At 43.6% G+C, this 24,525-nt stretch overlaps 1 protein-coding gene across 1 annotated transcript; it reads left to right on the top strand.

Annotated features, from left to right (window-relative positions):
* On the top strand, positions 1-23,408 carry LOC112217338 (E3 ubiquitin-protein ligase TRIM9). The gene is made up of 10 exons (XM_042300718.1): positions 1-843; positions 6,429-6,524; positions 7,251-7,373; positions 9,931-10,041; positions 13,447-13,600; positions 14,614-14,774; positions 15,149-15,287; positions 16,532-16,835; positions 18,461-18,623; positions 20,508-23,408. The coding sequence occupies exons 1-10, from the start codon at positions 85-87 to the stop codon at positions 20,556-20,558; spliced, it is 2,061 nt and encodes a 686-aa protein (XP_042156652.1). The 5' UTR covers positions 1-84; the 3' UTR covers positions 20,559-23,408.
* The last annotated feature ends 1,117 nt before the right edge of the window (positions 23,409-24,525 follow it).

Here is a 24,525-nt window from a genome sequence, read left to right on the forward strand (position 1 = left end):
GCTGTTCGTGTCATATAGTGCTGGTCTGTTTTCATTGATCGCTGCTCTTGTGCACTGTGTGAGGAGCGTTTTATAGAAGACACGATGGATGAAGAATTAAAATGCCCCGTTTGCGGCTCTCTTTTCAAGGATCCTATTCTTTTACCCTGCTCACACAATGTGTGTTTGGCGTGCGCCCGAAATATCATTGTACAGACGCCAGAAGGCGAAACACCTCCGCAAAACCGTGCCTCCGGGAACTCGGACTACGATTATTTGGATATGGACAAAATGAGCATGTATAGTGAAACGGACAGCGGCTATGGATCATACACGCCGTGCCTCAAGTCTCCAAATGGGATACGGGTGTTTCCTCCGACTCTGGTGCACCGCCACTGCTCCATAACGTGTCCTCTCTGTCACCGTAGTGTCTCTCTGGATGAGCGGGGACTGAGGGGCTTCCCACGTAACCGGCTACTGGAGGCGATCGTGTCTCGTTATCAGCAGAACCGCTCTGCCAACGTGAAATGTCAGCTGTGTGACCGCAACCCTGTCGATGCCACTGTGATGTGCGAACAGTGCGACGTGTTTTACTGCACACCATGCCAGCAGCGATGCCACCCTTCCCGTGGACCGCTGGCCAAACATCGATTACTGCCGCCGACCCAATCGCCCGCGGCTGGAAGCCTGCAGATGCCCGCCGGCACCATACGCAAACAGGGAACGTGTGCAGACCATGACATGGAGAACTTTAGCATGTACTGCGTCAACTGCAAGACTCCAGTGTGTATGAAGTGTCTTGAGGGTGGCAAGCACGGGAGTCATGATTTAAAACCTTTAGCTGCCATGTGGAAACAGCACAAGGTAAGGATGAAGGCTGGTGGGGATGGCCTTGGCCAGCATCATAATAAGCTGCTCTGCAGCATCACATCATCACATGTCATCAGTGCCATTTAAATCACTCCAACTGAGTGCATCAGTGGTAGCCTTTACTGACAGTCACCAGGCAGCAACACCATATAGCCTAATCACAGAGAAAGAAAAAAAGCAGCCCAATAGCCTGACTCACCAGTGTCAGGTCACTGTTCTCCAGTTTCTATCCCAGATTGTTCCTGCCAACAGCTCTGGGTTTGCCATTTGAATTTGCGAATAGGTTACCGGCGCTGTGTAACAGTGCCACATGGTTTCCTCAGCGCCCACTACGTGGTGAAGAGGCATAGGATGCCTATAGGCAGACTGACACTTTGATAGATAGTAGAGATGCACATTGAGCTATCACACCCAAATTCACCAATTCAATTAAAAGCCAAACTGGGCCACTAATCGTACATGTTGTGTGATTTGGAGAGTCCTGGGGTATTCTTCCCATCCAACAGCATGCCTCCTTCCCACTCACTGATAAGGGTTGTTATGAGTACAGTTGACCTTTATCACACTAGCCTACTGTCCCACAAATGGACCATGAAAATCGCATACTGTAAGTGTGAAGCGGTGTTTATAAGTGATGAGCCCTATAAATACAAGATGCAGAAGTGCTTCGTTAATATATTTCCTGGTCGAGTGAGATTGAATACACTCCAGCATGCTGTCCATTTTGTGCTGTGTTTTATGGCCAACGATCTGTATTGGCAAGAATGGGATGGTCAAGTGAGCTCTGCTCAGGTTGAAGGGAGTGTGTGTGTGTGTGTGTGTGTGAGAGAGGGAGGGAGAGGGAGAGAGAGAGAGAGGGAGGGAGAGATGGAGGGAGGGAGGGAGACATTAGGTGATGAAAAGGACACGAATGTATTGGCCTACTATTATGGCAAATGATCTCGGAGCCCTCTTGAAGCTACACTATCCCTCTTCACTGTAGATATTGGCTTGGGTCTACTCTGCATGCCTCCCCTTGAATGATTCCACTGCACCAGGCAGCTATCTATGTCACTGTCACTTGGATGGGATTTTGTTGTGACACTGGGGACTAATACAAACCTATTACTCACAATCCTTCCTATCCACAGCTCCAGATCCGCCCTCGAGCTCTGACATGCTTTCCTATCGACTGTCCTCTTCTAGGATCTGACAGAAAATTCAGTTGAACAGATTCAACAACCAGTCTGTTAGTTAGGGTAGGAGGGCTTGAAGATTGCAGTGTTGAGAGAGAGAGAGAACGGCTACTCCTCCGAGGATTGTTTTATGACCACAGATAGATTGTGTCTCAGAGGCAATTGTCATCCTCCATGCTGCAGAGATACTGATAATGGAGATGCCTGTGTGTGCTGACCCACGTCCACTGTGAATGAGAGCCCCCATTCGTTTTTTGCTGGACCTTCAGTAGTCAATCTTATATTCCTCCTCGGGGGATGCTTTTACAAACATGATTTGAAAGTAATGTCAAGTTGTGTTGATGTTATTTACAGTATGTCAAATGGAACAAACGGAAAACAAGGGACTGCCTTAGGGTATCAATGGCATTTGTCTCCCCTTTAACAGTGACAGTGTGAGTGAGTGACAAAAATGCTTGCTGGGAATACATCATGAATATGTATTTACTAGCCGATAAGCCTCAGATAAGCGTTTGGATGACAAGTCACGGTAGTGAAGTTTCCTATGGATGTCCTATGGGCAGCCAAGCAGAAACACCCAGATACAGTGTATAGTATATTTAATGCCCCCGCACACACACTACACACTGGTACCAAACTCTGCACATGCGTACACGAGGCCAGGGCATTGCTCACCAGGCTGCAGCAGGCATGAGCATTTGGGCCACGCCAAGTCCAGTGCAGGGCCCAACCGACTACTACTGAGCAATTAACCGAAATGTCAGTGTTTAAAAATAGGTTTTAACAACTTATTGACCCGACATCAGTAAAGAGACGGAAGACGATTGAGAGTGAATTTGAGCAGTTGCTTCGCAAGCTACTGTATCTCTACCTGAAAATACATAAAGTGATTTGATACTTGGTATTCAGCAGTCATAAAAGTATGCCTTATTTCCTTTGAAGAACGACTAAAATGGTGACTTTGTCAGACGGCACAGACAGCAGCTCTATAGAGATGAGATGATGACATGGAATGAAATGATAAAGTCATCAAATAACACAAATGTAATATACACAACAACAGAAGTAAAGTAATGTGAATAAATGATGGTTAATAAGTAATAAGCAGTAATGGGCGGTCACTACCATCACGGGATTGGATTAATTGTTTTATTCTGTGTTGTTACAGCATTCAACCCACATAATGCATAGTGCATTTAATGTGGCCAAAAATATTTTGAATCCGAAATTGAAAAAAACGTTATTATTTTTTTAATTATAAAACTGAAACCGAACTGACCTCAAAAAGCACTAATCACTCAGCAGTACAACAGACTCAGGTCCTTTAGTTTTGTCCTGAATTCCCAAATACCACACATTATACATGACCACAAAGAACCTTTTAGGAGATGAAAGAAACCATGGTTCCTCTCTTTTCACTTCCACATTTTGTTAAATGGGGTTGTTATCCTGTCATTAAGAGAAAGGATGACATATTGGGAAGGCCTACATTTGAACTACAACAACCTATTTGTGGACCAATGTCATAGTCATGGATAGAATCTGATCAGCACATTTGTAGAGTACTATTGGATAATGGAGGATGGGGCTACATTCCAGTGTGGTTATGTGGATAAGAATAGATACAGAAGTCTGTGGTTTTGACCATTGAAAGAGATTCATATAGGAGAGGATGCCCCCAGCTTGTACAGTACGTGAAGGGGCTAGCCAAGTAAGAGCACAGAGTCTGGCCGGGTCAGCTGGCTGGCTGGCTAGCCTAGATTCAGATGGTAATGTAGCTAATGACAGGTTGTTCTGCTACCTCAGGCATACAGAGCCCCTCTCCCAGACCCTGCAATGGCATTGGCTCCAGAATGTAGGTTAAGTACAGTGCGGTATCTCCCATCTCATTGAATATCTGTGCTGTGCCATACTCTAGCTGCATAGTACCCAGTACACTAGACTTGGTTCATGTTGTGTTGAATAAGCGTTTGGTGATGGGGTAGCCAGGCATAAAGGATGAGTGTACTGTATGTGTGCAACTACTGTAACCAAAGGCATAGGAACAGGAGAATAATTTTGAGCTATTTTTAGAGGCAAGAATGAGTGCTTGGACAAGACCTTAGTGTAGTGCTGTGTGCGCATACCTCAAGGGTTACCATGGATACATGGAGGCAAGTTACCAGACTGTTGCTGAAAATGAGGCCTAATGGATATCACGACTCTACCTTTTGAAATATATGTAACGAGCTTCACAATATGCGATATCTCAAATAGATGTTATTCTTTGCGTGTGTCAATGATTGTAACACTGTCACAGTATGAAAAAAGAAAGAATGAATTATTCCTTGCAAATGTCATTTGTGCTGTTTTTTAATATCATAAAATGTGTCCATATTATGCATATTCATACACACAATATATTAATGTAGCAAATCCTATAAATATTTGATAAATTGTTAAGGCAATATTAATTTTACTACATTTTCAATTGAATCATCCTCTGGAGATTTTCCTAAACTGGTAAATATTGTGTGTGCTCTGATTTCATGCTTTATTTGGGTTGTTCTTAATTTGCCTGGGGGTCTGTGCTGGCCATGCTGGGCTGTGATGGCTGTTGTGGCCATGTTGTAAAATATCAGTGGTGGAGCAGTGTGCCACACAGCCAGAGGATTTGTGTGAGGCTGAGCAGGGGAGGGAGATTGGTTCTGCTCTCATCCAGATGTGGAGCGTTAATGACACAGCTGCTGAGTGAGGGAGGAGAAGATGGAGGAGATGGAGGAAAAAGAGGGGGAAGAGAAAGGGGTGGAGGCGGTGGGGCTTCCTGAATCTGACCCAGTCCTCCTGGCATGTCCCTGAGGACCCATTTGGAATCAAGGTCAACACCGCAGATCAACACTGCAGCTACTGTATGTATTGCCTTACTCCGATCCCTTAACACTGGGTTAGAAATGGATAACACACCTTCTCCCCTACTTGAAACCCTCTGCTCTTGAATGTCACGCACATGACTTCAGTGTTCTCTCTCTCTGATGACATTACTGGGGCTCCTTCAGAGGAAGAATGCTGCTGTCAGGAAAAAGGACGCCTCTTCCTATTTGTCTGGAGGAAATACATTTACAAATAAAGGGTACATTTTAAAATGAGGGGTACTTTTTAAAACGAGTCGTTTAAATAGAGCCTCACCTTTCATCTTATGACCCTTCCCACTGATCACACACGGGTTGAATCAACGCTTTTTTTTAACGTCATTTCAACGAAGTTGCGTTGAACCAACGTGGAATAGACGTTGAATTGACGACTCTGCCTAGTGGAAATGACTCTAACAGGTTTCTCCTGCTATAACTGACCTGTCATCCTTAGTGACAGTGAAGGGGCTGGTGCTGTATTCCACCACTAATGAGGTCACTGCCAGTTCTGAGCCACACGAGGGCAGCATCCCGATCCTAATTACACTGAAGTTTAATATTAGCTCATAAAGAATAACTACATCTTACAAGGGGGGCTCATGACAAGACTGATAAGACCTTGACGATATGGGTCCCTTGATAATGTTTTCATGTTAAGCAGTAGCATCCTTCTGGTCCATATCGAATCAAACAGTCACATTATACACTGTTAGGATAAACGAGGACAACCCAGTGAAAGGACATTAATTGGTGATATGCAGGAGGTTGTCAAGTAACAGGCTCTCTCCCCATAGGAGGGTTACCAGCCCCCTCCCCCTGACCCCTGGAGGTCACCCTGACAAAGTGTCACAGAGAGAAAAAGGTCTGAGCCGATAAACACTGGGCTGGCACTGCCCCCTTGTCTTGTAAGGAGCTGTGGCTGGGGCCCTGGTGGAAAGAAACCACACAGGGGAGCGGAATCACTCATCCCCTTGTTAGCGGCGCGGACAGACAGCTTGCTGGGCCAGATGGCACATTAATGAACTGTGGAGGGCTGGCTTGATTTGTGTCCCTCCTGAACCCGACGCACGCAGCCCACAGAGGCCCAGCCCCAGAGAAGCCCTGACTGAGACTGATAGAGAAGCCCAGAGGAATAGGGGTAGGTGGGAGGAGCGGGAGGGAGGTGGGAGGAGGGAGGTGTGGATCCGGGCCAGATTGATCACAGCAGGGTTGGTGTACACCATGATTACCCTTCACTCATGGTCCATGAGCCTCAGCTCAGAGCAGATCTGCTGAAAGGTTTGACCTCTAAACATGGTTTTGAGGCCCTCGTTTGAATTTGTAATCTCCTTGATTAATATGACCTCAGAGGTCGTTGCTGTGTGGTTGGGCTTAAGTACGGGGTTAATTAGTATAAATTACTGCCCATACTGTATATTTCTGGGACAATTGGCTTTAATCATAGCATGTTAGAGAAGTGACACGGAGAGTGTTTTGATTAGTTTTGGATTAATAATTTCCCGTTTTTCATTTACAGTGTCAACTCTCCCAAGCTTTGAACGGTGTGTCAGATAAAGCCAAGGATGCCAAGGAATTCCTAATGCAGTTGAAGAACATGCTTCAGCAGATACAGGTAACATTCTCTTTTTGATTACGTGTCTGGTAGATCAAATGAGAACGTCAACATGTATAGAAATGTCAATGTAACCTGTATTCTCCATAACCTACTTACCTGTGCCTGTCGGCTTTAACGAAACACTAAAAAGAAAGAGAAAGGATGCTCCGGAATCATACAATGTCACTTTCTGGACTCTTTTCATTCTGCAGCGAACACCGGCACTACATCCAAAGCACTTCTTATCGCCCGGTGGGAACAAACGTTTCTGTTTGTGACCACGCTAAGAGCTAAAGTAGGAAAGGACTGCTGTCCACACGGACTGCCCCAGCCTGTCACAGCTTTTATAAACTTACTGCACTGCCATGTCTTATCAGTCTGTGCATTAAGACTCTTATTCTGGGGTTGAGGGGATTGTATTTGAGTAAAATCCCAGCTCTGCTCAGCTCAGTCGAGTTAGAGTCTCTAACCATTTTCTTTATCCTTGAACCGAGGTGCAGAGTGTAGCTCGAATAGAATTCACTATCTCACCTGCGCTTAGGTCAATTATTGATATGCAGTGGTGATGATGGAAGAATGGAAGATTTCGCAGCAATCACTGTGGTGTTATCATATGTAGTCCGCTAGTGTCCTTGCCCCCCGTCCCCGTCCCCTGTCCCCTCTGTGCCTGGCCCTAGCACCCTGTACCTTCCTGTACCTCCCTGTTATTTTATTGAGCGATGTGATGTGTTGTGTCCCTCGCAGGAGAACGGGGTGGAGTTCGAGGCCTGCTTGGTGGCTCAGTGTGACGCCCTGATTGAGGCTCTGACGAGGCAGAAAGCCAAGCTCCTCACCAAGGTCACCAAGGAGAGGGAGTACAAGCTCAAGGTGGGTTAGAAGGATGGACGCTGCGACGGCTGATGGATAACAACGTCATGTTGACTGCCCCAGACACTTCTTCCCAAGCTCAGATTGTATGTGCACCATTATCCTGGGGACAAGGTCATGTTGACTGTAACATACAGGTGGCAGGATTCAGATGGGCGGACAAACACAGCAGGGCCATGGTTTATTGATAACAATAATCACAGTACTCTCTCTGCATCAGACATGTTAACCATACTTTGCATACTTAACACAGATGATCAATAGTTACATATTATTCATATTACAACCCTAAGTAGTGATAGACTGCCTCTTTTACCTCAGCTAGCAGCTCTTTCATGACACAAAGGGCATCCAAGGTTGTGAACTTGTCTTGGCCCAGGTCGAGGTGCATCTGGATGCAGATTTCTGTCCTCTCCGCCTCCCTGTCCTCTCTTCTCCCCCTGAAGCCTCAGCTGAGGGCCTGGGCCTGCAGGCTGGCTGGTGTTAAGTTCTTAGTGGGTCACATGGATCCAAGCCCAGGCTCAATGTGCAGGCTTGGGGATTGGGGCTCCAGAGGACAGCTGTTGTGTTTAGCAGGGCTGAAGCTAAAGAGCAGCTAGGACTGTTGCAGCATCACACAGCAGAAAAAAAGGTCTCTTCATTTCACTATGATGAAGGCTGTCAAACTGATGTGTCCTTTTCAGAAGATTACAATGGGAAAATAAGAGCTTTATAGAGTTTAGTACACAACCATATGGTAACGCCAGTAAAGAGCAATTGTCTTGACAGCATTCGGTATCAATAACCTCTCTTCTCCCACAGTATGGTGGAGATAGATGGTTGGTGATTAACTTGGATTTATGACATTCTTTAGGATCACCATTAGCCAATGCCAATGGCGACAGCTAGTCATACCGTCACACAAAAGAAAAATAGTCACACAAAAGAAAAATACATTACAGACAAAATCCAACTCACATACATTTAAGTACATGAACATGTAGTGTGTGTATCTATCAGTTACACATACATGTCAGTACATACACACAAAAAGTAGGTCACATGTTGGAGAGGCGTTGTGAGGTGTTGCTTTATTAGTTTTTTAAAACCAGGTTTGCTGTTCACTAGTGCTATATGAGATGGAAGGGAGTTACATGCAATCACAGCTCTGTATAATACTGTACGTTTCCTTGAATTTGTTCTGGACCTGGGGACTGTGAAAAGACATCTGGTGGCATGTCTGGTGGCATGTGTGTCAGTGCTGTGTGTAAATTGACTATGCAAATCATTTGTAATTTCCAACACATTATTGTTTGTTATAAAAACAAGAAGCGATGCAGTCAGTCTTTCCTCAACTCTCAGCCAAAAGAGCCTGGACTGTGAGCTTTGTTTGATTAAAATCCCTTTTTTTAGGAACAGTTGTGACGGTAATCTGTTGAGAATAACTACTTTATGTCATCTACAGGACAATGTTTTTTTTTACCCTGCAATCCCAGATGGAGGGCATTTGTTTCCCCTGTTCAATAGTCTGGAGTGTTGTGTTTGTGTGCCGGTGAATGTCATTTTCTACTCTAATTAAATTCATCCGAGCCATTAATCTGTCAGCAGTATTTTTATCAGTGGTCTCTTTCGCCACACTACACATTCCCAGGGAGAGAGTCATTTTTGTGACTCGTGACAGACTAGTCCAGGCATAATCCATAGACCGCTGGAGTGGCATTGTTTGAATGTTGCATATTGTAAGGATTATATAGTAAATTCAATCTGAGTTGTTATATATCATTTGATTTACCTAAATGTATATTCATTACGATTTGATAGACATGACTGTTCCTGACTGTCCTCTGGTTTGTTTATGTTTTGGGGTTATTTTATTCTGTCTACCATTCAGGATTGTTCATTTTATGCTTATTTAATTTTTAATATTTTAATGGATTTATTTAAATAATGAAACCGGTTGACAGGTGAATAATTTATGAACATTTAATTAATGATAGGCTAATGGCCTGAATGTGTCAGTGGTTTAATCTAATTATTTCTTACATTAGTTTTGAATTCTAAGGCTTAATTTGATAGAGTGATTAAATACCTTCCAATTAATCAACCTTTTCTGACCTTTTAATTTATAATCTTATAAACACAAAAATCCATACTTTTTCACAAAAATGCAAAGGTAAGTTAAACACATGAGCAAGTATAAGTGGTCTACCCAAACAAAGGCTCATAAAATGTTGACAGTCCACTGAATTTCAATTAGCTGTGAATGAATGGCTTTGACACCCGCCCAAATCCATTTTCCCCAGTGCTTTGTGTTTAGCCAAAAGGAAAAACGCGTGTGTGTGTATGTGTGTGTGTGTGTGTGTGTGTATGTGTGTGTGTACGCGTGTGTGTGTGTATGTGTGTGTGTGTGTGTGTGTGTGTGTGTGTGTGTGTGTGTGTGTGTGTATGTGTGTGTGTGTGTGTGTGTGTGTGTACGTGTGCATGTGTGTGTGTCTGTATTGGTGTGAAATGCCTGCCCAGTATTAATATTACATTAAAGGGTGCCCGTCTGTGTCCTCCTGGCTTCTCCTGTGTTCAGGTGGTGCGTGACCAGATCACACACTGCACTATGAAGCTGCGTCAGACCACGGGCATGATGGAGTACTGTCTGGAGGTGATCAAAGAGAACGACCCCAGTGGCTTCCTGCAGGTACAGTAGTGATGTATGGATGAATGGGGCTAGAGCTCTGCTAGTAGGCTGTATCATGTTTGAAGGTAAGACCCAGGTGCAGGCAATGTCGAAGTAACAAAAGTTTATTAATTCGAACACGGGCAGGCAAAGTTACAGGACGGCAGGCAGGCTCGGGGTCAGGCAGAGGTCGGTAAACCAGAGTAGTGGGGCAAAGTTACAGGACGGCAGGCAGGCTCGGGGTCAGGCAGAGGTCGGTAAACCAGAGTAGTGGGGCAAAGTTACAGGACGGCAGGCAGGCTCGGGGTCAGGCAGAAGTCGGTAATCCAGAGTAGTGGGGCAAAGTTACAGGACGGCAGGCAGGCTCGGGGTCAGGCAGAGGTCGGTAATCCAGAGTAGTGGGGCAAAGTTACAGGACGGCAGGCAGGCTCGGGGTCAGGCAGAGGTCGGTAATCCAGAGTAGTGGGGCAAAGTTACAGGACGGCAGGCAGGCTCGGGGTCAGGCAGAGGTCGGTAATCCAGAGTAGTGGGGCAAAGGTACAGGACGGCAGGCAGGCTCGGGGTCAGGCAGAGGTCGGTAATCCAGAGTAGTGGGGCAAAGGTACAGGACGGCAGGCAGGCTCGGGGTCAGGCAGAGGTCGGTAATCCAGAGTAGTGGGGCAAAGTTACAGGACGGCAGGCAGGCTCAGGGTCAGGCAGAGGTCGGTAATCCAGAGTAGTGGGGCAAAGGTACAGGACGGCAGGCAGGCTCAGGGTCAGGTTAGGCAGAAAGGACAAAACTAGGAAAACTAGAAAACAGGAATATAGACAAGGCAGGGGCAAGGGGAAAACCACTGGTAGGTTAGAGGAACAAAATGGGCGACACCTGCTGGAGGGTGGAGACAATCACAAAGAGAGGTGAAACAGATCAGTGCGTGACAGGCTGTGGATGAGGCTAGCCTGCTTGACTTCCCTCACATTCCCCTCAGATGTCCTTGTTTCGTACTGCTAAATGCTAAGGCCAACAACTATTTTTCCCAAATATATTTCCTAAAACGGGTTGAAAACAAATAATTTGAAGATTAGAAAACTCTTGCCATAAAAATTCTTAACATCAAGACCTTTGAAAGAACTGCTTATATATTTTACTATACTAAATAAAATTTGATTTGATTTAATAAATATTGATTCAGAGTGCATATGATAAGCTTGTAGCAAGATATTGATTAAAATGTGTTGTTGGCCAAATGTGAATGAAGATATTGATACTTAATAGGTAATAAATAGGTCATCCCAAACCAATACTCGTTGACTTGCGCTGATAAAGGTTAACCTGATAATGGTTAACATTGGTATGTGACACCCTCATCGAGTTAAACATTGACTTGTCGTATTTAGTTCCCCTCACCATTAGCTGGAAGCCATTGATTCTCCTCTTTTTTTTTTAAAGAACAGTCTGAATAGGATGAAATAGAGATGAAAGACTCTCTTCTGTAAATTGGTGCTTCTCTCCCCCCTTGAAATGTTTATGGTGATATTGATTGTACAGTTTCTTATAACCCCTGAACAAAATCTGTGCTCTGTATCATAAAAGCTTATATACAGTGCCTTGCGAAAGTATTCGGCCCCCTTGAACTTTGCGACCTTTTGCCACATTTTAGGCTTCAAACATAAAGATATAAAACTGTATTTTTTTGTGAAGAATCAACAACAAGTGGGACACAATCATGAAGTGGAACAACATTTATTGGATATTTCAAACTTTTTTAACAAATCAAAAACTGAAAAATTGGGCGTGCAAAATTATTCAGCCCCTTTACTTTCAGTGCAGCAAACTCTCTCCAGAAGTTCAGTGAGGATCTCTGAATGATCCAATGTTGACCTAAATGACTAATGATGACAAATACAATCCACCTGTGTGTAATCAAGTCTCCGTATAAATGCACCTGCACTGTGATAGTCTCAGAGGTCCGTTAAAAGCGCAGAGAGCATCATGAAGAACAAGGAACACACCAGGCAGGTCCGAGATACTGTTGTGAAGAAGTTTAAAGCCGGATTTGGATACAAAAAGATTTCCCAAGCTTTAAACATCCCAAGGAGCACTGTGCAAGCGATAATATTGAAATGGAAGGAGTATCAGACCACTGCAAATCTACCAAGACCTGACCGTCCCTCTAAACTTTCAGCTCATACAAGGAGAAGACTGATCAGAGATGCAGCCAAGAGGCCCATGATCATTCTGGATCAACTGCAGAGATCTACAGCTGAGGTGGGAGACTGTCCATAGGACAACAATCAGTCGTATATTGCACAAATCTGGCCTTTATGGAAGAGTGGCAAGAAGAAAGCCATTTCTTAAAGATATCCATAAAAAGTGTTGTTTAAAGTTTGCCACAAGCCACCTGGGAGACACACCAAACATGTGGAAGAAGGTGCTCTGGTCAGATGAAACCAAAATTGAACTTTTTGGCAACAATGCAAAACGTTATGTTTGGCGTAAAAGCAACACAGCTCATCACCCTGAACACACCATCCCCACTGTCAAACATGCTGGTGGCAGCATCATGGTTTGGGCCTGCTTTTCTTCAGCAGGGACAGATGGTTAAAATTGATGGGAAGATGGATGGAGCCAAATACAGGACCATTCTGGAAGAAAACCTGATGGAGTCTGCAAAGACCTGAGACTGGGACTGAGATTTGTCTTCCAACAAGACAATGATCCAAAACATAAAGCAAAATCTACAATGGAATGGTTCAAAAATAAACATATCCAGGTGTTAGAATGGCCAAGTCAAAGTCCAGACCTGAATCCAATCGAGAATCTGTGGAAAGAACTGAAAACTGCTGTTCACAAAATGCTCTCCATCCAACCTCACTGAGCTCGAGCTGTTTTGCAAGGAGGAATGGGAAAAAATGTCAGTCTCTCGATGAGAAAAACTGATAGAGATATACCCCAAGCGACTTACAGCTGTAATCACAGCAAAAGGTGGCGCTACAAAGTATTAACTTAAGGGGGCTGAATAATTTTGCACGCCCAATTTTTCAGTTTTTGATTTGTTAAAAAAGTTTGAAATATCCAATAAATGTCGTTCCACTTCATGATTGTGTCCCACTTGTTGTTGATTCTTCACAAAAAAATACAGTTTTATATCTTTATGTTTGAAGCCTGAAATGTGGCAAAAGGTCGCAAAGTTCAAGGGGGCCGAATACCTTCGCAAGGCACTGTACATCCTTACAAAAGCTGGTAACCTAACAGGGTTGGCTATTCCTTAATGCAGCACATTTCCAGCTGGCATTTTTCCAGAAGCACAAAGCCTCAGAGAAACCATAAAAAGTCCATTAAAACCATGTTGCACTTTGTAATAGTATATTACACTGTAGCTGAACCTTTTAGTGGAGTTGTAGCTGGTTTGAAGTGGTTCTCCCCTGCTGTGTGTCTCTATGTAGATCTCAGATGCGCTGATTAAACGTGTGACGTCGTCTCAGGACCAGTGGGTCAAAGGGGCTTTGGAGCCCAAGGTGGGCCCTGAGTTTGACCTGACCCTGAACACAGACCCCTTGCTGCAGACCATACTACAGCTGGACTTTGTCCAGAGCAAAGGTAACCTATATGTGTTCATTTCTAAGTCATATTCATATACTTGCTACTGTTTGCGTAGTGTTGAGTCTATTCGTACACATTTTCATACAGTATATTGTTACATTGTTAGATAGTCTTGCAGTGGACTCCTCTTTCAAGTGTGCATGTGATGTATTTTTGTATGGCTGTTCAGCAGTTAAGTAGACGCACTTGTCTCTTGCGATATGCATCACCTGCACTCATTCTGTGCTTTATACCTTGGTGAAGTGGAAAAAATGCTTTTGCAAAACTGACCAAAAAGGTCTCCATGTTTCACACATGTTCAATATTCTGAGTATCTGATTAAAACATACTATGTGTCCAGAGCAATTTTTTCATTAGTCTATTTAAATATTGTGCTTGACTAAACCTGAGGAAGATTTGTAGTGCACAGTATATCCCCTGACAATGTCCTAGAATACCAGGATATATTTGTCATATAAATACGATGTATTTCATTTCGCTCCAACACTTTTCCATATCTGTCTACTGAAGCAGACAAGATTTCCCCGTACACAGTTACCAACTTAGTCTGCTCCAAATACAACGTCATGTAAAACCAAATGAGATTTGAAACCAGGGGAAATGTAACCAGCATTCCCCTGAGAAAGCACAGTAGTTGATCAGTTCCACTATGTTGCAAACTAAGTCAAGCACCACACATCAACCCATGTCCAATATCATGTTTCAGATATACAGGAGACTCCATTATTGAAACAAATGCATGCAGGTGGATTGAAAGAGACGGAGAGCGCAGGAGGTATTTCAGAGTTGCTATATGATCATCCAAATCCCCCTTTCCTCCTTGAGACCTGCCAGCCCACACCAGCCCACCACGTTAAGGGGATAGAGTGCTCTCCTCCCATGCATGTTTTACCGCACTCTTCCCTGACAATATTCTTACCTGCCTGACAACAACTATCAACCACAACCTATCCATGCAGAGATAGATGTTAACTCCTCTGTGGTGTTCCTGCCATCTGTTTCTATTCAAGTGGAGTCTGCCACGGTGCCCCCGGCCCCCCTGCTGCAGCTGGAGAAGTGCTGCACCCGCAACAACAGTGCCACCCTGGCCTGGAGGGTCACTGTGCCCCCTAACAACCCCATCGAAGGCTACATCCTGGAGCTGGACGACGGCAACGGGGGTCAATACAGGGTCAGATAATCCTTCACTTCACACATTAGAGAACGTGTCATCATGTCCGACGCTCCATATAGTATGACACTAGGGTGGAGCACTTCACGGGCGGGTGTTTTAACAGTAGATTAAGTCAAAGAATGTAAACGTTTGATGCTCATTATGCAATGAAAGGTTTGCATGAGCTGTGTTTTATTTAGCCAGGCTCATTTCAATATGCGTAATACAGTTCCACTGTAATTCTATGTGCAGTAGGGTGTCCTACCCGTTTCCTATAGATAACAGTTGTCGCCTCTGCCACATATTTTATTATTCATAGTGCACATGCTGCAGTCAGAGCTCTAACTAACGCCAGATGGTCCTGTGCTGTACTGTATGTCTCTGTGTCCCAGGAGGTGTATGTAGGGAAGGAGACTGTGTGCACTGTGGACGGCCTCCACTTCAACAGCTCCTACAATGCCAGAGTCAAGGCCTACAACTCCACCGGAGTGGGGCCCTATAGCAAGACTGTGGTGCTGAAGACATCTGATGGTGGGTGTTCTGTGTTCTCTCACTTTGTGTTGACCTAACTGTAGACATGAAAGGGAAGGAAGAGAAGAACCCCCCGCCCCACCCAACTGGGGACCAGGGGACACCAGGCTTAATTAGTGCCCGGGGTACAGAATGATACTCTATATTCACCGCTCCTGAGCCGAGCTCGTCCTCTGGGACATCCAGGCCCGCTGTTTGCCGACAAAGCCTCGTCCTCCCATCAACGCTCTTGTTTGTGTCCTTAACTACGGAGTTCTAATCCACAGCAATGGTATCCCAGATCCCACTTTAATGGAAGGCGACTGGTGCAATCTGTCACTGTCCTGGCTGGGTGTGGTGGTACTAGCTCTGGGTCCCCAGAAACCTCCAGGTTTAGAGCAGTAAACACCATGGTAGAGCCAGAGATGAAGGAGCTCCACTAAAGAGGTGTCCAGTCCTGATATAGGGCTGACAGACAATGGAAGTGGTCTCGCAGTTTAGCAAAGTATCACAGCGAGAGCGTGCCAGACTGTGATTACTCTAGCCTGCCAGCTGTCAGCGCATTGCCGTGCTTTCCCCGTCCATCCCTCCACTCCCCATCCCAGCCTTGCACTCAATCAATGGCATCAACTGCCTATCCTCTCTCCCTCTCCTCCCTCTCCCTGTCCTCCCATTACTGGGATGGGGAGTGGAGGGAGGGACAGGGAGAGGGAGAGAGGATAGGGTGTTGATGCCATTGATTGAGTGCAAGGCTGGGATGGGGAGTGGAGGGATGGACGGGGAAAGCACGGCAATGCGCTGAGTACAGGCGGCTCCAGCTCTGGCTCTGCCAGCTGCAATAACAATGGATCTCTGCATGTGGAGGCCTTAGTGCCTGTCGTGTGCCAGTTAACTGTTTATTCTAACATAGCAGTGCCTCTTTGAGGAATGGGGCTAATTAAGGCAATACACTGCAATGGTTTGACACAGCAGTGCCTTATGGGCAAGGAGCTGCTGAATGAAAATGAATCCAGTGCTTGACTTTTAAATGAGAAGTAGAATTTTTCATTGTGCTGCTTTGTGAATATTTCATGTGTCATCTCACAGTATGCTGCCCAGCATGGGGTCCTAGCTGACCGTGCCATTCTATACTGGCATCATGTTTCATGCTCTCATGGGGCTCCATCCTCCAATGAGGTTCACTCAGACAACTATGCCCTAGAGACCTGGAAATGCTCTTATCTTGCTCTGACTCCTCCTACTGCTCTACTTTGTCTCTCCTGCAGTGGCCTGGTTCACCTTCGACCCCACCTCGGCTCACAGGGACATCATGTTGACCAATGAGAACCGGACAGTGAGCTGCAACAGCTACGATGACCGTGTGGTCCTGGGGACAGCCGCCTTCTCCAAGGGGGTCCATTACTGGGAGCTCAGGGTGGATCGCTATGACAACCACCCGGACCCTGCGTTCGGGGTGGCGAGGATCAATACGATGAAGGACATGATGCTGGGGAAGGATGATAAGGCCTGGGCCATGTACGTGGACAACAACCGCAGCTGGTTCATGCACAACAACTCCCACACCAACAGGTAGGTGACACATCTCTGGGGAGGAAGGCTGACTCCTGCTCCTCCACAGCTTCAGAGTTTAGAAATAGCCATCATGTGCTTTGTGTGTCATACTGTCAGGACTAAAACACGTACGCACTTGCAATACTTGGTAGGCAGTATCAGACCTCAGGATAAGACCCAGTTGCAGACAGTTTGAAGTAACAAAAGTTTATTACAAAAACAGGGGGGCAGGCAAATGACAGGTCAAGGACAGGCAGAGGTCAGTAATCTAGAGCAGAGTCCGAAAGGTACAGAACGACAGGCAGGTTCAGGGTAGGCAGAGGTCAGTAATCCAGGGCAGTGTCACAAGGTACAGAACAGCAGGCAGGTTCAAGGCAGGCAGAATGGTCAAAACCAGGAAAACTAGAAAACAGGGACTAGAGCGAAAACAGTAGTACAGGAAAAACCGCTGGTAGGCTTGACGAGACAAGATGAACTGGCAACAGACAAACAGAGAACACAGGTATACATACACAGGGGATAATGGGGCAAATGGGCGACACCTGGAGGGGGGTGGAGACAAGCACAAAGACAGGTGAAACAGACCAGGGTGTGACAGGCAGTTAGTTGGAAATGGAAGAGATTATTCTCAGGGCAGTGCTCTTATGTTTTGTGAATATCTGTTTTTATTTACTTTTACACAGGGTAACATAGAGTAATATTACACATAGATTCAAAAACAAAGAGGCCACAGGCTTAGCAACCTACAGTAGCCCCAGGGACATGAATATCCATCCTTCCTCGTTAAACCAAAAATACAGTAGTAGTTACTATTTTCAGTCGTTGATTAAAGAGTTTCCCTGTTTTTGTCTTTCATAGCACATCATCTTTTGGTTTCTCCAACCTCATTATTTATCTTCCTGTCAGCTGTTACGTTGGAGCCTATCAACCACAATGACTCACTCATTTCCCTCATTAAAGTGCCAACGATACATGTACTGTATGTCAGGTAATCACCAAAGGCTGATCGTGCTGCAATCCTGCTTGTTTGTTTCTTTAGCCTAGCGGATTTCTCTGGAACCCCCTGTAGAGCCCAGTTAGCTTTGTGACATAGCTGTTTGACTGGGGGCACACTTTCACACTTCCACCATTTTGTTGTTTGAGCTGCTCACTCTCAAAAACTAAAACACTGCTGGCTTTTGGGTTTTCCAATGAGTTGACTGGTTTGAGTGTAACTATTTACATATGGCTTTGCACTGCCAAAGTGTTTCAGATGTTTGGATATGGATGCGTTTATGGACTTAGTGCCTCAGGTTGTTTTCTTTATTCCATTGGAAGGGAGAAAAGATATACACCCTGAAGGAGAAGCTTGGGAATGTTTTCATATATTTGTTGGACTACAAGTATTCCGAATATATTAGGGATTTACTGTACATCAAATCACACATAGCCTACATACGAACACAAAATATTTAGCAATTAGGTCAAATCTAATGTCTTGAATAGAGAAAACGGTTTTCCGCTCAAAGCCATTTTCTCCATAGTGTTTTTGGACTCATTGGGATCCCTCTACCCATCAGAGATCCCAGACCACTCTCAAAGGGCCTGTGTGAGCTGTTTTGATGTAGTACATTAGGTCTAGACTCTGTGTGTGTGTTCTGCAGGGCCGAGGGGGGCATCTCCAAGGGTGCCACTGTGGGCATCCTGCTGGACCTGAACAAGTACACTCTAACGTTCTTCATCAACAAAGAGCAGCATGGCCCCGTGGCTTTTGAGAACCTGGAGGGAGTCTTCATGCCTGCTGTCAGCATCAACAGAAATGTCCAGGTGAGCACTGATAGTCAGACAGAGCTGATTAGGTTTCAGAAATTCATTCAGATAGTTTTGTCTCTAAATTCAAGGATTATCGGCTTAATTTAGAAATGAAATGAATCTCCAGATTAAGGATGTGCTAAACTGCATAGGCTGTACACATATATACAGTGGGGCAAAAAAGTATTTAGTCAGCCACCAATTGTGCAAGTTCTCCCACTTAAAAAGATGTGAGAGGCCTGTAATTTCATCATAGGTACACTTCAACTATGACAGACAAAATGAGAAAAAAATCCAGAAAATCACATTGTAGGATTTTTTATGAATTTATTTGCTATTTATGGTGGAAAATAAGTATTTGGTCACCTACAAACAAGCAAGATTTCTGGCTCTCACAGACCTGTAACTTCTTCTTTAAGAGGCTCCTCTGTCCTCCACTCGTTACCTGTATTAATGGCACCTGTTTGAACTTGTTATCAGTATAAAAGACACCTGTCCACAACCTCAAACAGTCACACTCCAAACTCCACTATGGCCAAGACCAAAGAGCTGTCAAAGGACACCAGAAACAAAATTGTAGACCTACAGCAGGCTGGGAAGACTGAATCTGCAATAGGTAAGCAGCTTGGTTTGAAGAAATCAACTGTGGGAGCAATTATTATGAAATGGAAGACATACAAGACCACTGATAATCTCCCTCGATCTGGGACTCCACGCAAGATCTCACCCCGTAGGGTCAAAATGATCACAAGAACGGTGAGCAAAAATCCCAGAACCACACGGGGGGACCTGGTGAATGACCTGCAGAGAGCTGGGACCAAAGTAACAAAGCCTTACCATCAGTAACACACTACGCCGCCAGGGACTCAAATCCTGCAGTGCCAGACGTGTCCCCCTGCTTAAGCCAGTACATGTCCAGGCCCGTCTGAAGTTTGCTAGAGAGCATTTGGATGATCCAGAAGAAGATTGGGAGAATGTAATATGGTCAGATGAAACCAAAATAGAACTATTTGGTATAAACTCAAACTCGTCGTGTTTGGAGGACAAAGAATGCTGAGTTGCATCCAAAGAACACCATACCTACTGTGAAGCATGGGGTGGGAAACATCATGCTTTTGGGCTGTTTTTCTGCAAAGGGACCAGGACGACTGATCCGTGTAAAGGAAAGAATGAATGCGGCCATGTATCGTGAGATTTTGAGTGAAAACCTCCTTCCATCAGCAAGGGCATTGAAGATGAAATGTGGCTGGGTCTTTCAGCATGACAGTGATCCCAAACACACCGCCCGGGCAACAAAGGAGTGGCTTCGTAAGAAGCATTTCAAGGTCCTGGAGTGACCTAGCCAGTCTCCAGATCTCAACCCATAGAAAATCTTTGGAGGGAGTTGAAAGTCCGTGTTGCCTAGCAACAGCCCCAAAACATCACTGCTCTAGAGGAGATCTGCATGGAGGAATGGGCCAAAATACCAGCAACAGTGTGTGAAAACCTTGTGAAGACTTACAGAAAACATTTGACCTCTGTCATTGCCAACAAAGGGTATATAACAAAGTATTTAGATACACTTTTGTTATTGAACAAATACTTATTTTCCACCATAATTTGCAAATATATTCATTAAAAATCCTACAATGTGATTTTCTGGATTTTTTTTTCTCATTTTGTCTGTCATAGTTGAAGTGTACCTATGATGAAAATGACAGGCCTCTCATCTTTGTAAGTGGGAGAACTTGCACAATTGGTGGTTGACTAAATACTTTTTTGACCCACTGTATTTTGAATTGTTACTAACCAGCAAATATACATCATGCTGAGTTAATGAGCACTGTGGTTCAAATTCTGGACCTCGAGTCAGCAAATTAATCTGTCATGAACTCATTTGGAACTGTTTGTCCTTCGCAGGTGACCCTACTAACAGGAATGGAGGTGCCAAAGAATATTAAGCAGCAGTAGCCTCCCAAGGTGTCTAGGCACAGTCCCACCAATGTCAACATGGATTCCTCCTGCTCCTCCACCCCCCTTAGTACTACTACTGTTCAATGCCTATGATCAAATATCACCCTTAGAGGGAATCTTATATACAAGGGACTTTTGTACATCAATTATATTGTTTTTTATAATTTTCCAAGTCTTAATTTCATCTCAACCCGTACAATCAGATTCTGTGTTTACAGTCAAAATGCCACCGGGTGCTTTAATGAAGTGCATCTCTGAAACAAAATCCCATACTAGGGTAGAGTCATGAGATGCCCTACAGTACAATGTCTCTACTGTATTCATCTTCTTCTCTCAGGTTAGTTCATAGAGAGTTTGTATACTCCTATTTCTTTAGAGGAAACTGAACGTCAGCCTATCTAACTCATAAGTAGAGATTAATAGAGCTTTTCTCAGACATATTATTGGTGATATACTGTACTATCTTTTCAACTTTACAAAGCCTTGCCAGAGTTGGAGTAAATTCAGTTTCAATTCTGGTCAATTGAAAATGACGTATTGGGGATTTTATATCCTATAAATTCAATTTCATGAAATTGAAATGGATTTCACCCCAGCCTCGCTTTCAATAAGAGAGCAAAGGTGGTCAGATCAGTATAAAGGACAAATCAGTATAAGGGACAAATCAGAGGACAAACGGTATCTTATCAAACACTAAATTCTGTCGCTAGAGGACAAATCTTGGTTCGAAGTGAAGCCAAACCACTGTGACATTGAGATGTAACATTGCCATGTATTATTTTGTCAAACGATCTACATACAGTAGATAGTATCTTCTTTCAAAGTATTTATTGTTTAATGCGTTGACTTTTACTACACTATTGAAATATTTATTAAGAGGGTGTATGCTCATGTGATGTTTGAATGAACAGGTATTGTTAAAGGTATTTTAAATCAGTTAAAAGTATTGTATTGACAGACCACCAGAGGGTCAAGTTTGCATGATATGTAAGGAAACTGTAAATACGACTGTCTCCCAAGCATGTATTCTAAGCTAACTAGTTTACTTAAAACTCTATCTGTATATAGTAAAACAATGCACAACAGTGCTATGCGGAAGCCTTTCAAATGACCTATTACAGTATAATAACAGTTTGCCCCCTAGAGTTTGAGTTAGGATTACAGCGTCACATTAATTTCACCACAGTATGTATTTTACCTTTATGTGACAAGTTAAATCTTTTTATGGGGTTAAATCATATTAATATGCCATGTCAGATGACAAAATGAATGAAGAGGGTTAAGCAGTGCATTTGTGATTTGTCAGAGGGAATCTTTATGGAATTGTAGATACTAGGCAGGCTTATTATCCCACATTTACATTTGACCATGTCTTCATTATGTTTGAGTTCACACACTGGTATATCATTAATCTGCATTCGATGCAGTTAGGAGTTTTGTATTATATTATTTAATTATAATTTTGTGAACATCTTGATCTCTTTCTGCTACTAAAAGTGTTGCTTCAAAGTAATGTGCCCTTAATCCAAAATGGTAATATGTTTTTCGATTAAGGATACCAAAGCTATTGCCATTAGAGGAACATTCTGCTCAGAGTCTGTGTTGAAGCACTGTGGTACACTATTGGTGAAAATGATGTGTACTGCTCTTGTAATATTTTCTCTTTATAAAAACACCAAATATAGTACTGGCATTTTTTAATAGTCTTTAAATCTAATATGGGGGTTATTTAGCTGTGTTAATGGTGTTTTCTGAACAGAACCATTGCCTTGTACATTAAACATGTTGATATGATGTTTAGCAGACTGTCTGATGGAGCTAAAGTATGTCCAAAGCTAAAATGTGGAGATGACCATTCCCAGGGTAAATAAAATGGATGGGAAATGTACATGAAATGTTGACAGCTGTTAGGCTGGACTGATAATTGGCTAGAGCCATTTTGTATAAAGACAAGCCAATGCATCAGGTTCCAGCATGTATTGAGTTATTAAGTGGCTCCAAGTGAATGTTGTCAATTACAGAACTGTCCCTTTTATGAAGACATTCGTATAAAACTGAATTAGTGCTTGTGACGGCAACTACAGTATAGGGAAGTGTGAGGTGTAACGAAACCACAAAAGGCAAACAAAATGGTGTCCATGTAGCCTCTCAGCAATCATGGAAATGGCACAAAAAAAACACTGCAGGTGCAGACCATAATATCAACAGAACCTTAGTAGTAAATGCAGATAGTAGTTTATCCTCTCTAAGTGTTGTCTATTTGTGTGTTTGGCATGGATTTCCCCTCCCCAACATGGTAGCCTGCTTCTGAATGTGAACCCCCCAAAAAATAACAAAAAAATAGTGCTAGAAAGTCACTACTGTCAGATTACGTTTGCATTTGAATCTTTTTATTTTCCCCATATTTACTGTTCCCACCCTGACTATGGCATGTGGGGGGAGGAGATGTTGCAGTGTCTCTTGGGCATCTCTCTTCTAAAGGCAGGCACGTACGTATCTCATGCCCTGGGGTGCCTGTTGCCCTCACTGCCACACTACCAGAGAACTAGGCTGGGTGCACCACCAAACCTCATGGGGAATGTCAACTGGTCCTTTAGGACACTGTATCTATGTCCACAGTATGCGTCCACAAAAAGCTGTGCTTCTTTTTCTAGAATTCTGTTCATGTGTATGTATGTTCTTTAGTTCTCATCTCTTCTACAATGTAAACGTTTTGTACTTCTAAGTGGTTTGTATATGCAATGCGTTGTACTTGGCATTGTTTTCATATTATACAGTGTAAAAGAAAAGCAAAAAGCAATGTATTTTTTTTCCTTTTTTAAAATTAATAAATGAGTAACTGTGACGGAATATGAATGGGCTCGTCAGTATCTTTTTCTGTAGTCTTCCTGGGGTTATGTTGATTGAGGCTTGGACATCAATTGTCTAATCTGTATCTTCATATGAACTCTGCAAAACTCCTAGAAATGCAGCAAAAATGCAACTCTTCATCACTGTTTTCAATTCTTCACATTTTATTTATCCAACCTATCAGAGCAAAACACCAGTCTCAACGTCAAAAGCGAAGAGGCGACTCTGGGATGGTGGCCTTCTAGGCAGAGTTGCAAAGAAAAAGCCATACCTCAGACTGGCCAATAAAAAGAAAAGATTAAGATGGGCAAAATAACACAGACACTGGACGGAGGAACTCTGCATAGAAGGCCAGCATCCCGGAGTCGCCTCTTCACTGTTGACGTTAAGACAGGTGTTTTGCGGGTACTATTTAATGAAGCTGCCAGTTGAGGACTTGTGAGGTGTGTATTTCTCAAACTAGACACTCTAATGTACTTGTCCTCTTGCTCAGTGGTGCACCGGGGCCTCCCACTCCTCTTTCTATTCTGGTTAGGGCCAATTTGCGCTATTCTGTGAAGGAAGTAGTACACAGCGTTGTACGAGATCTTCAGTTTCTTGGAATTTCTCGCATGGAATAGCCTTCCTTTCTCAGAGCAAGAATAGACTGACGAGTTTCAGAAGAAAGGTCTTTGTTTCTGGCCATTTTGAGCCTGTAATTGAACCCACAAATGCTGATGCTCCAGATACTCAGCTAGTCTAAAGAAGGCCAGTTGTATTGCTTATTTTAATCAGTACAACAGTTATTCGCTGTGCTAACATAATTGCAAAAGGGTTTTCTAATGATCAATTAGCCTTTTAAAATGATAAACTTGGATTAGCTAACACAACATGCCATTGGAACACAGGAGTGATGGTTGCTGATAATGGGCCTCTGTACGCCTTTGTAGATATTCCATTAAAAATCAACAGTTTCCAGCTACAATAGTCATTTACAACATTAACAATATCTACACTGTATTTCTGATCAATTTTATGTTATTTTATTGGACAAAAAAATTGATTTTCTTTCAAAACAAGGACATTTCTATGTGGCCACAAACTTTTGAACTTATATATAAATTCATAGCAATCT

The sequence above is a fragment of the Oncorhynchus tshawytscha genome, linkage group LG18, assembly GCF_018296145.1.
Source record: "Oncorhynchus tshawytscha isolate Ot180627B linkage group LG18, Otsh_v2.0, whole genome shotgun sequence".
Lineage (NCBI taxonomy): Eukaryota > Metazoa > Chordata > Actinopteri > Salmoniformes > Salmonidae > Oncorhynchus > Oncorhynchus tshawytscha.